The 13,684-nt window shown below is 35.6% G+C and overlaps 1 protein-coding gene across 1 annotated transcript in view; it reads right to left on the bottom strand.

Moving 5' to 3' along the window:
* The window catches only part of LOC136263135 (hemicentin-1-like), a 39,922-nt gene that overhangs the window by 4,594 nt on the left and 21,644 nt on the right, over window positions 1-13,684 (bottom strand). The window contains exons 22-39 of the mRNA XM_066057631.1: window positions 13,234-13,341; window positions 12,993-13,047; window positions 12,833-12,937; window positions 12,502-12,775; window positions 11,195-11,264; window positions 11,063-11,131; window positions 9,557-9,689; window positions 9,100-9,222; window positions 8,967-9,036; window positions 8,236-8,344; window positions 7,782-7,843; window positions 5,048-5,183; window positions 3,661-3,752; window positions 3,425-3,536; window positions 3,123-3,279; window positions 1,520-1,601; window positions 1,369-1,435; window positions 416-519 (exon numbers count right to left, since the gene is read on the bottom strand). Coding sequence (XP_065913703.1) covers window positions 416-519; window positions 1,369-1,435; window positions 1,520-1,601; window positions 3,123-3,279; window positions 3,425-3,536; window positions 3,661-3,752; window positions 5,048-5,183; window positions 7,782-7,843; window positions 8,236-8,344; window positions 8,967-9,036; window positions 9,100-9,222; window positions 9,557-9,689; window positions 11,063-11,131; window positions 11,195-11,264; window positions 12,502-12,775; window positions 12,833-12,937; window positions 12,993-13,047; window positions 13,234-13,341 — 1,928 coding nt within the window. The remainder of the gene's footprint in view (window positions 1-415; window positions 520-1,368; window positions 1,436-1,519; window positions 1,602-3,122; window positions 3,280-3,424; window positions 3,537-3,660; window positions 3,753-5,047; window positions 5,184-7,781; window positions 7,844-8,235; window positions 8,345-8,966; window positions 9,037-9,099; window positions 9,223-9,556; window positions 9,690-11,062; window positions 11,132-11,194; window positions 11,265-12,501; window positions 12,776-12,832; window positions 12,938-12,992; window positions 13,048-13,233; window positions 13,342-13,684) is intronic.

The raw sequence follows: 13,684 nt of genomic DNA, 5'->3' as shown, positions 1-13,684 counted from the left end.
TACTGTATGATACTGTAAAAAGAAGGTAATCACAACAACCAAAACAGCAAGCTTCAATCTTTAATCATGTGTATCTCAGGAATAGCTGGGACACCTACCTTACATGGAGAGAACCTCCGCTTCAAAATGGCTCAATTTGGAGAAGGACCATGTGAGCTACAAATATGTGAAAATTGAGCTGGAGCTTATTTTCCTGTTAATAACATGCTCCTATATATGCTGTGCTGCGCATGACACACAACTGTGTGCCTTGATATGGTGCATTGTATGTGTAGGTCTCTATTGAAGGAATTTTGGAAACAATGTTTTGAAAAGAACGCTTACAATTGTGACACATTTACAATACTTAAAGTAACATGCGTATACTATTGCAACTTCAAAGAAGATTATTTTACCACATACATAGTTTACGTACTTAGCAGCATCATATCTTGCTTTCTTTCTTTCTTCCATTCTGTCCTGTGTTCCTCGCAGTTGGAAAAATTTTACTACTGAATAGATTATGATGGCAAGGTTTATCTGTGTATAATAAAGTGGAAAAGGCTACTAAGTGGTAACTCCTTCACATTTCCCAATATGTGACTAATACATAAGATGTTTGCGCAAATACAGCCACAATTCAGAGGAGGGTGGACACCATATAAGCGCTACTAAAAACTTTTACCGTTAATTGAATATTTCTAATACCAAGACTAAAATGAAGCGATTAAAACTGTTTAGCAACAGCCACACTAATTTATCTTGTGCTTCTTGTGACAAACGGAAGAAAATGAGTACGAAGGTGTCCTATTTCCTGCTTGATTCTCCATGAGGACAAACTAGCAGCATCCGCTTTCCTTTCTTTAATTCCATGGGAGCGAGCATAGGAGGCACATAATACCTTCTTCTACGATTTTTGGGCTCGAATACAAGCTTATAAGATGTCTCTAGAGTGCAACGCATCAATTCCACCAACGAACTTACTGCACACGTGATCCTCTATAAATTCAAGAGCGATTTACGTGCCGGGAATAGTGGGGAAGAGTGGGGCAGACCGGCGAAATATACTAAACATCCAGCACACTTTCTAATGGTACTTATTTAAACTTCGCTGAAGGCTTAGTTATACTTTTAATACAAATGTATGCGCTCACGTGCGCATGTCCACCCTCCTCTGGCCACAATTATCAAAGCTTACGAATGCTTATACATAGTTGGTCACACATTTTTTGGGCATATCATTACAAATTATTACAGTATTCCAATTACTGTCAAGTACATGTACTAATTTCTCTGAGCTACTGTACAAGACTTACATTTGTCACAAGGGATGTGTGTATAGGCATTACTACATTGTTTATATGAAATGTTACATGAAAAAAAGCTAACCAGTAATATCATAACGACAGGAGCAGTAAATGCCCAAATTGCATTATCTTCATCTGAGATCCAGCACCTGTGGTGTGCACAGTACAAACATTATTAAATCAAGTAAACCGTATGATGTATTTTAAGTGTACATAGTTATATGGTAACTTACACTGTTCGTTTTCCTTCATTTTTAATTCCATAATTATCATAAGACCATCCAGCTGACACAGCTACTATTGGCAATGGAAAGCCTAAAATAAAATAATAAATGATATATCTTGGTATTGTGTGATTATAATAGAATCATTGCTCATACAGTTTTGGCATGAATTCCACTTTTTTTGAATTTTAAAGGCCCAGCTGCCCTAGCTGCCTGGAAACGTGCTTTTACATACTCAATGACATAATTATTTTCTTATCCACAGGCAGAAGAACAATGGTGATTATTGAGAAAGAATGCTACAGTTGTAGCTATTAAGTGTATTACTTGTTTTGTTTCTTAAAATTTGTAACGGACTAATAGAATACTTATTTTGTAGTTCTAGTATATAACACGTACTAGAATTTTCACTGCTAGATCTATTTAGTGTATAAAATAAATTTCTACTTTCAAAGCACCAATTATGTCTTTTATTTTACCTATTATGCTGTGCAGTAGTACTCAATTTTTTTGCTTATTATGCTCAAATTATGCTCAATAATTATGCTTTATTTCTACTAATTAGTTAGCATTTTAATGACAAATGATATGTGACTAAAGTACAGACTATAAATGTTTACTAACATGTCACAGTAGAAAAGACTGAAACGTTCTAATAGAATAGTTAGTTACTTGATAGCTTTATTAGAGTTACTGACTGTTCTATTAGAGTATATCGATCTTCTGTGATATGTATTTTCAACAAGCAAAGATCTTTGTAGTATGGCACCTATTATGCTAGCACTATGTTCAATGCTTTCAGGCACCTATAATGCTCATAAAATGTCAGCATAATTGGCATGTCTCTACGAAGTAGACTTAAACTATCATTACAACTTGCAGTAGTGGATCAATGGTTAAGGAATGAAGTAGAGGCATGTGGTTCAAATCCCAGGAAACTTTTTGGCATTTTTATGGTTGTTTAAAATTTGGAGGACTGTTCTATTGGTGTACTGCATCTTGACCCTACCATATTACACATATTTGGTTTTTGCCTGGTAACTCCACATAGACTTCTTATTAACTGCCAATTAGGTACTGCTACAATGGCTAACTTGCAGTACACTGAGTAAAGTGTATGTACAGACAGACTTTCATAATGGGCTTACCCTGTAGTTGTGAGTTACCCATACATAACTCTGTGAATGTTTGCACCATTTTGGAAATGTAAATTTACCTTTATTATTATGTCACATGAGTGTGCCAAATTACAAGGAATATTTATATACTAATTTGCATTTTATAATAATTTTGTTAAAGTGTGCAAAAAAATCAACGTAAAGGGCTCCAAAATGAAGAGAAATAAAACATAGGAAAACAAAACTTTGGTTCCATCAACAATTGCTAGAATTATTTTGCTCAAATTTGGTGTTTCGTCTTCTTTACCCAGCAGGAAACTTTTCTGATAAATGGTAATGTTTGGAGAAGAGACCATGCAACTATATATACATGCAGATTGTGCACCCTTTCTTCCTGTATAATAACACACTGTTGTGGTGCAATGGCTTTCTTTGTGCATGGCACACTACAGTTTGTCTTGATTTTACTGTACAGTAAAATAAAATATTCTTACCCCATCCCAGCACGAAGAAGAAGTATATGGACTGGAAAATTCCATGATAAACTGTTCTCAAAAACTTCACTAAGATGATGATTCCTTCACACAGTATCCAGAAGAACACAGTCAGGAACAAGTAGTGTAGAATTGTTGTCACCACTATACAGCCCTCCTAAAATTTGTAACAAAATAAAGGATATTTTATGTATGTATGTATGTATGTACGTACGTATGTAGGTATGTATGTATGTGTGTATGTATGTATGTATGTATGTATGTATGTATGTGTGTATGTATATGCATGCATATCAACTCACTCTACTGTCTTTAGCTGTTTCTATTCCAACCATAAATGCTATCAATGCTAGCAGCAGGGAAATTGAGAAATTTAAGTGGATAAAATTGTGCTTTTCTTTAAGAGTTGTCTCTCTGTGGTAGAAACATAGCACTATATACAGTGTAGCTAGCACATTTAACAAAACAATTCATTATATTAGCAGTTAAGGTATTTAATTTATAAACAATCTAATAATACACACATTCATTTATGTACCTGAATAACACAATTGCTGTAATGGTCAACAGGAGACATACAATGGTAACACCACAGCTGATGTAAATGACGATGTGTAGCTCAGAAGTTGCCTGTATACATAACATGACAGCTTATGCATTTCCTAGTAGCATGTGTGTTTATGCTGTAACAAAGTACAGTAATAGATATCCTCTGTACAAAAAAAAATCAAAAAACAGTATCGTACAGTATGGTAGCATTGTATATTAGGGATCATGAAGAACTGGGCTTTTCCAGCCAAAAATATCACTCTAAAACCAGCCTCAATTTCCCTTCATGACAACTTGGTAGTATTGGTGAGGCACAGCCAAGCCCAATAATGTCTTTAGACCAGCTCCAAACCCTCCCAAAAGTTTCTTTTGGATTTTAAAAATTTTCTATTAACAGAATTTTATTTTGACTATGTAACTGACAAGCATAACTCAACAATGGATGTAGCTACAGGCTTGATTTCTTCACTGTTTGACATCACTTTGTCTAAACGCGCCTTTTCACCAACCTCAGTATGTACAATACACGAATCATGGACTTGCCTTTGTCCTCCTTTGTGTTCCAGTTCTTTTCGCTGCAGATATCAATTTGCAATAACGCGATATGGTTTCAATGTGGCCGTGCTGGTATCTCACCCGTATTTTCTGAATAGTGGCTGGATTGGTTGCAGAGATGCTTCTCACACTGTTCTTCATTTGTAACGCTGTGTAATGGACTGAAATAGGTGAAAACGAAACATAATCAAAAAATGACCACCGTTCAATCTCTAGTAGTTAGGGCTTGTGAATCGTCTGCATTTTTCATGGAGACTGGATTGATTGCAGAGATGCTTTTCCTCCTGTTCCAGCTTTGTTTATAGTGCTGTATAATGGGGTGAACATAGCTGATAACAAAGAGTAATGGCTACTTCACTTTTGAGTCAGTAATTGATACCTGGGACATGCGATGTTCAGACTAAAACATTATCTCTGTCGCCATCCTTTCTTTTGATGCGGAATGCATGGGTTCACCAGTCATAATAATGTTACAAGAAAAGTAAACAAACAAGTATAAGGAAAAATTATGAACTTCAATTTTGATTAGGGACCATAGAAATAAAAAGTAGGTCACCTACACCTACAGATATACTAGTGGACATTTGATCCCTAATTCAGCCATGGGTATAGGCTGAAGTAGGGATTAACAATGTCCACTAGTATACTTGTAGGTGTAGGTGACCTCCCTTGTTTCCCTACTTTTCATTTCTATGATCCCTAATCGAACTTAAATCTCATAATTTTTTTCTTATACATATTAGCGTTACACTGTATGTTTAAAGTACATGGATGAGCTTGAGTGTGAGCATGTATATGTGCACTTTCATGGATGAACCTACCTCAGCCTCTTCATCAACTATACTGATTAATAAAGAAAAACTAGTCAAATGTGTAGTATTACATATCACTGCTGGTGGACTGGGATCATCATCTTGCATTATACCCTCACTGGACCATCCTCCTCTAATTTGGTTACTGAAACAAACACATGCTTATAAATTTAGTAATTTAGAACAGCACTGTACTGTACTTTAAGATTACAAATTAATGGGTATATGCATACACAATGTAGCAATATGTCTTATACAGAACTATAGTGACGATAGACACTCTGTACAGTAGCTAGAAATTTCTTCATGCAGAATTAAATATGCTGTTTTTGTTCTAATAATACTTGTACTATTTATGATTGAGTTTAGGGTGGAAATTTCAAAAGGGGGTTTCAACCTGAAGCATGGTTAAATAGTTGCCTAGTTGTAGTACTGTATCATTAAGTACAGTAGTACTTAATAAGTAGGGATTGGTAAGAAATCATATGGCTTCATAATTTTCATACTTTAAAAACAGCCTTGCAATACGTTTTACCCGAAAAAACTACTTGGAATACATTAGTACTGCTGTAATGATGCTGTGCCTTGGTTAAATGAAGTGAAAAGTCGAATGTTTCGGTGTACAGTGAGTTTTAAAATTTTTGAAATTCACCTGGATTTCATCTGCCTGACTGCTGGTTGTGCTAGATGTACAGTTCCAAAACTTTCAGACAGCCAAGGTAATGACGCCACATTCATGAATATGTTCTGATTACATTCTAACCTCTGCACCATGCTGTTTGCTTTTATTGTTCATTCATTCAATTCTTTATTCTTCTCAAAGGATAATTAATAGTTGCGGCATGCGCCACAACCCAAACATGTGATTTTAATGAAGTGTGAGTACGTGTCCGTAAGACAAGGGTGAATGGGTGTAGTACCCAAGGAGTTGTCTCTAGCATTTAATAATGTTGGGTAGTCGTTTTATAGTCTTACCAGTTTAACTTTTTTTTGAGAGGTAGCTAGCTAATAATGCTTTGAGGGGGCGGATCCACCTTGGGATCCAGACTCCTAATAGCGAGGGTTTCACTCTTAATGGTGAACTCTCCAGTAATGTTTTACTGTTAAATCATCAACATTTAGGCCATTAGAAATGCAGCTGAAGCCTTAACAGTTGCTATAATAGCTTTAAAGACAAAACGATAATTATTTTTAGAGGCAATTATTGCATACGAAGGTAACAGATAGCTGCTTCAAGTGATATTCATACTATGTGGAAAACAAAGAGTATAATATAGCTAGCTTAGCTAGACAAAAAAGTTAACAAACTAGCTATTAAAAAGTTTTAAATTTTAAAAGAAAGTAGGGATTGATATAATATACATGTTACAAAAAGTAAGGAAACAAGCTCAAAAATGTTAAAACAACTGAAATGAGAAACGATCCAGCAATAAAAAGTAGGAAACAAGATTAGACGACTACTTGCTAAAATGAGACACACTTTAATGCCTACTTTTGGCTAGCATCTTGAAATGAGACCATCAAATTAGCCAAAAGTAGGGATTAAAGTGTGTCTCATTTTAGCAAGTAGTCATCTAATCTTGTTTCCTTGCTTTTTGTAGCATGTATACTTATTATATCAAAATTCCTACTTCCTTTTAAAATTTAAATTTTTAATAGCTAGTGTAAATAATGATTTTTCAGCGATATTTCTCTTGAATCTTACAATCAGGGAATTTATAGTCTTAAATGCAGTACAAAAGCTATTAAGCATGTCAAATGTTAAACCAACAACACAGAAATCATTTTAGAGGGACCAACACATACAGAGATGATGGAGGAACGGTTTCAGGTGAGGTTTCACTGAACAAAGATAAAAATAATAAATCATACAAAAACAGCCAAGCTGTAATAAGGTGGGCAGCCTTCAAGAATCTGGAAAATATTTGGTACATCAAAGGTGGTGACCAAGATGGCTGCAATGATTCTTAACATCCAATTAAAAATGCACACAGCTATTATTAAATTAAGGCAGTGGCAGAGGAAGTAGTTAATGTGGGGGGAGGGGGGGGGGTAGGCTGACCATAGTATAGAATCTCTGAAAGCAGGGGGTTTGGGGGATGCAGAAGCTGTAGCCATTTTAGCTTTCATGATGCTTCAAAGTTCACCAGAATTAATATAAGTACAATTTGAAGCATTTCAACTAAAATACCAACTTTATTAGTCAGAAGCATTTAAACAGGCTATTTGCAGTCAATAAAACCTCTTTGGCAAAGTTTTTAGCTGTTGACTACAAACATACATGCAGCATTTAAAGCAGTACAAAACAGCCTTTAGATACAGTGCCTGGAAAACTTGGCGGTGCAGTAGTAAGATACACCAGCTCTCAAGTAAGACGTCATACTTCAATTCCCACTGTAGGCAATGTTTAAAAAAGTTTTAGACTACTTTTAGGAACACATTTTATGAAGTGCTTTGACTGCTCTTTGAGGATACTTGAGTGTTCTATTAGAGTATATTGATCCTTTTCATGTTTTTCAGCCCCACGCCAAGAAGGATAATTTCGGCGAGATATCATACTGAAGGAGGGCTAAGTCCCCTAAGCAGACTGAGAGGGGCTTCAGTCCCCAAGCCCTCCCCTTTCTGCTGCCTATGAATTAAGATATGCAAAAATAGACTACAGATAAGTTTTAATTAACTATCAAAAGCAATGGTTATGGTTCCAAAACAATCCAATATATAGTACATGAGTACCACAGCTTACTTTTCATTTGTCATATTAAAATCCCAGTACAGACATTGTGCAGTAAATTTCCTTTTGGTCGGCTGCAAGAAACAAAAAGATGATATGTAGCTTACACTGCACATACAAACATTTACTTCACAAATTTAACAGACTTATACTGTGCACCTTTTCAATGTCCCTATAGTTTGTACAATCATTACCATGTGTAATTGACCTATCTACATTGAGCCATACATATGTATGGATATAAGGACACCAAAACTTAAATTCTAAATAATATTATTGTATGTAGAGGTCAAGTTATGTATGAAGTTGATGGAACTGGAAAGATGGACTTTTACAGACACAGTCCTGCATTGTGTGTGTACAGTATGAATACCGGACCCCAGTTATGTTAGGAAAGCAATCAGTATTTGTAGTATACGTACAAACTAACTCATACATGTACAATGATACACAAAAATGATCTTACAACACTAAAATTTAGTTTTGCAGTTCCATTATCTGGTAATTTGATGAACTCTTGTGAAATCTGACTGGAAACAATTAATCCTGATCTGTTGATGCTTGTTTGTTGAGCACTGTGAACAATGATGTAAAACAAAACAACTAGTTGAATAAAATTCTGTGCAGTTACTGTATGTGAGGTTTTACAGCCATTCAGTGTAAAATGAAAGAAGTTCACTAGGTTAGTCACTTGTATAAACAAGGAGAGTTTTAAATCATACATGTATCCATGGGTTCATAAGCTAAACCGGTTTGGGTACATGTGTGCATCTGTATCTCTATAATCTACATATCAGTATAATTGTGAGAGCAGTAGCACATACAGTTAAAACAGGGTGTAAGAAAAGTTATCAAAAGGGGAAATGCTGCAACAATTGTTGATTTGTTTCAAGGATGCTACAATTACACTAGCTTTAAATTGGTCCATACGGTACACATGTAAAGTGCACACTGCTTTCTTCAGTATACCTATACAATTCCTCAAGACAAAAAAGTATATGTCTGCAACATGTGTATTCTAGGTACATACACAGTAGGCTACATACATGCATGCTATATATGGATACAGAATTTCAGCTTATATTTGGTTTCAATAAATCCCAGTGATGTGCAGTAGTTTGTTGATAAAACTACTAAGATGTACAGGTGCATAACTGCACATCTACCATATGTGCTAGCCTTGTACAATCACGATACCTCAAAGATATGTTGTTCAGATAGGATTGCAGATTGTTGGCAAGGAAGTTTACAACCGGTACCCTAACACCTACAGGTGAGACATATGGATGAGAGCACACATGTATATACAGTGTATGCATGTGGTGCTTACGTTCTATATTCCTCTGAAATATGATAGCATTAGCAGGTATGGTAATTTGAGTATGAAAGACTTCAGGAAATATGATGTCAGATATCAACTCAGGATCAGCAGGTACCAGCTGTGCATTCAGAACTACGAAAACAAACTATAAATCATGACATCCTTAATTGAACATACAGTGGAATGCCTAAAAATGACACCCTGAAATGTGGACACCAGGACACTTGTTCATGATCCCTTTTGTACATGAAACATATATTAATTTTATGCGCATAAAATTGAGTATTTTATGACTGCTCTATTGAATTATCTTGATTTTTTTAAATGAAATTGATCTCTGAAATAAGGAAACCTCAATATTTAGTATCATGATTCAATTTAGGGGGCTCGTATGTGCTAATACATTTCCACACATTTTGTGTAGACTATATACCATCATTATTTAGTATGCTAATTCCTACTTTACCTATATTATCTCTTTCAATGGTAACACTGTTACTGTCAGTAGTATCAGTAGAATTAGCCATCAGTACATCACCTATTGCTTGAGTGAAGCCTTCAATATTCTTCAGTAGATCTTCAGCTACTGGTAACTGCATCTGTAGACACATTATTTTATTGAGCATGCTCAATTTAAGATTTTTCACTAAGATTCTACAAGGTATTTTGTACTGCAATTATTTTGAAATTTTAAGGTGAAGTGAATGAATCTATGTAGGGACGTGTCGATTTGTTGGTAAAATTATTGGCATAAACGGTGGGTAAAAGTAATAATGAAAATGCTGGCATAATAGGTGCAATTTCTGTGAAGTGGACATAAAAATTGCACAAAAGATTGGGATACTATAATAGAACAGTCATTCGTGATAAAATAGCAACAATACATAACTAATTGTTACAGGAAGAACAAGTGATGATCTAGATACCCTAATAGAACAGTAACTTATGTTAAGTAATATTAGCTAGCTTCTTGCTATACATTGTAAGAGCAAGTGCAGATCGAGATACTCTAATAGAAAAGTCACTTTAATTTTTAATTTGCACTTGGAAATGGTCATCTAACAAAGATTAATGCTAAGCAAAATATATAATACTTGAGCAAAATATGGAGCATAATATGTGAAAATAAAAGAATTTTTGGAAAGAGAATAGGTGGAAAAAATAGCAAAATTGACTTGTACCTAAATCTATGCCAATATTATTTGATACAGCCATATTGTGTTCGTTATAGCCTTACATACAGTGCATGTGTGTGTGTGTGTGTGTGTGTGTGTGTGTGTGTGTGTGTATGTGTGTGTGTGTGTGTGTGTGTGTGTGTGTGTGTGTGTGTGTGTGTGAGAGAGAGAGCATATGTGACTTGACTTAAAAAAAGGTACTGCACCTTTACATACAAAAAATTAATGTTAGAAACAGTTACATAGTAGTTAGGCTACTACACGATATAATGATTTCCACTATTATCCTCCTGTCACCTTGGGTATGCTTCTGTGACTGCTTCTGGAGCCCAGTAAAACTTCAAGTTATAATATGAGGCTCTGGTACCACTCTGGTGTTGAAGGAAGACATTTACCAGACAGGAGTAGTTGCCTGGATGCTTTCTGGGACTACCCTTAGTAGACAGAGAGCCTCTACTGGCCTCAGCATAGCCTGGAATTTTTCCTTACATTTCTAGCTCATAATTTATAAGTTCCCCACCCACAGTACCACCAGACTTACTTTACCACCTTTAATATTAATATCAGATTGAAAACCCCTTTAAAAACTGCTCAAATTTCAGGTGGAATTCTACCACTACAATAGATGCTTATGGATAGCTCCAATCATAGTAAAAATGTGGAGTACACTTTAGCCTCTGAGCTCTGGCTGGTTAAGATCACTTGAATACTTCAAACCACTACATCTCCATATTGTACAATGTGTAAGAAAAGTACCTTTTAGCAAATTTGGTCAAATTTATAAATTACATACGTACTTCTTTTAAAATCTCAAATGATGCGTTGTTAGAAATATTAAGTAGATTATCAATTGCAGTAGATGTGGCCTACAACAAATAACATGTCACAGGTTAAATTCATTGGAGTGTCTCTGGTTTTCTTGCATGTACCTCCAGTATTTCAGTCAATTGCAGAGGTGCCACAGGAGCATCACTAGTCACACTAACATTTCTGATAATGCTGTATTAGGGATAGAATAATAAACAAGCATTTAGTAGTGGAGTAACTTTTATTACTGCAAAATATTCTCTACAAGTGCACAGAAAAATTTGGAATTTTCAACTAGAGTAGGGACCATAGCACGTCAATAAAAAGTACTGAAACAAGCTGTAGTGTATGATATTAAATCACAGTAAAACAATAATAAGTGTTATATCCCTACTGTGCAAATTTTTCTGTGCACTTGTTTGTTAACTTTATTGTAAATAATTATTATGACCGGTAAACCCACGCATACCGCATCTGAAATGACGCCGTGCGCCCCAACTATCATCTGAAAAGTGAAGTATCCATTATGCTTCGTTGTCAGCTATGTTCAACCTGTTATGCAGCATTTCAAATCAAGAACTGTTCGAAAAGCACCTCTGCAATCCACGCATATCGAAAGAAAGGGTGTCGCATGCGCCCGGTTATATCAATAATTATCTTCTGAAATATGAAGTATCCCTTACGCTTCATTGTCAGCTATGTTCAACCCATTATACAGCAGCAGTACAAATCAAGAACTGTTTGAAAAGTACCTCTGCTATCAAAATAGCCACTATGACAAATACAGATGATTTCCGTTACGAAGAGAAGCCATCATGTGCTATCACCATGTCGACACTTTTTGCTGTCAGCAAAGATGAATGGGACACAAAGGAGGACACTGGTGAGTCCATGAAGAAGACATTGCATGAACTACAGTATGCCAAAAGGCACCTGTCGGGCCAAAGCGACGTTGAACAGTGAAAAAATCAAGCCCGTAGCCTTAGCCATTATCGAGTTACACTTGTCTGAAGGCATCAGTCAGTCAGTCAGTTACTCAGTCAGTCTGTCAGTAGAAAATTCTGTTAAATAAATTATTTTTAAAATTCCGTAGCAACTTGTTGAAAGCGTTTCAGGTCGATCTGAAAGCTTGTTTGGGCTTAGTTTTACCTAACCAATACTGCCTCATCGTCGTCAGGGAAAATTGAGGTTGTTTTTTGGGTGATTTTACTTTGTGGGCCACGCCCACTCCTTTGTGGTCCCTACTATACACTACTATCATAGTGTATGATGAAACACATGATCCTCACAAAAGTGCACCTATGTTAATGTAACTATGAAATTATCTAAATATAACAGTTTAAGAATTCATAATTTTTAAGCAATTATAGTAACTTGCTACTTTGCTAAGCTTTTAAAATAGCATGGTAACATCTGTAACTTAACTGACCTGGTAATTGATTTGACTATATCATTTGATGTGCTTAGGTCATTTGGTAGAATTGCAAAAGACGTAGCAGTGAGTAAGGATAGTTCTTCACTGACCTCCTGCACTTCAATTATATCAAATGGAGTACTAAAGTCCATCACAAGAGTATTAGCTAAAATTTCAAGTTCTTCACTAATAACATCATCTAAAACTATTAACTCAATGTTTTGACACTGATCAATATTTGTATTCTCATCCCAAACACCATCTTCAGAGCAGCTTCTAATTGCTATCCCTATAATGTACACATTTTAACACAATGCATACAATACTATTGTACATAGTAGCTTACCTGATGATTCAGCCAGCCCAGAGCATTTCTGTATAGCTATACTTCCAGGATTGGTGAAGTCCCATTGTATTCCCCATGTGTCATTTTCCGGTTGACACCCAATGACTGGTTAGAGAAATTTGTGTTTTCAAATCAGTTACAGTGTTATACCGACATGTACCTTGTTGTGTTGGACATGGAAGTGGACTGATATTACGGATATTAGGACACTCATCCTGGTATGAACAGATGCAATATACATATTACACACTAAAATATGATATTCTATTGAACTACTGTAATCATAACAGTGCCACTGAAGTTATGGTAAAATTAAATCACTAGGATTTACTGTAACAAATACATACTTGTTAATTGTATGAATCTGTAATTTATATGTTAGCATACATACACAAGTTTACCTTCTGACAACCATCTTCTTCACAGTCTAATTGAGCATCAGGAGACCCATCACCATCAGAGTCCTGTCCACATAGTGTCCCATTGCCAGCATATGATGGTTCATTACACTATTAGATAACATACCATATAGTAAAAAACTTTGGCGGTAAAAAGTGTGACGAAACCCCTCTATTGAAAAAATTGGCAGAAAAACTTTGGCGATTGAAATAATATTCGCCAAAGTTTTTACTGCCAAAGTTTTTACTGTACGGTACATAAGGATATTGACAAGGTGTCAACTCATCAGTTACGTAGTGTAGTAAGTGTATAGGTAGCTAGCGTTGTTGTTGTAGCAGTACTTTTGTAGCTACAGATCTAACAACGTGGTAGCAAAGGCTTTGCTATCTCCTGCGATGCAGAGAGTGACCGTATTTACTTTTTCAGTGAACTCCATAGCAGAGGTTTTATCAT

This window comes from Dysidea avara, chromosome 1 (genome assembly GCF_963678975.1).
Source record: "Dysidea avara chromosome 1, odDysAvar1.4, whole genome shotgun sequence".
NCBI classification, from domain to species: domain Eukaryota; kingdom Metazoa; phylum Porifera; class Demospongiae; order Dictyoceratida; family Dysideidae; genus Dysidea; species Dysidea avara.
This window is presented reverse-complemented; position numbering and strand designations above follow the sequence as displayed.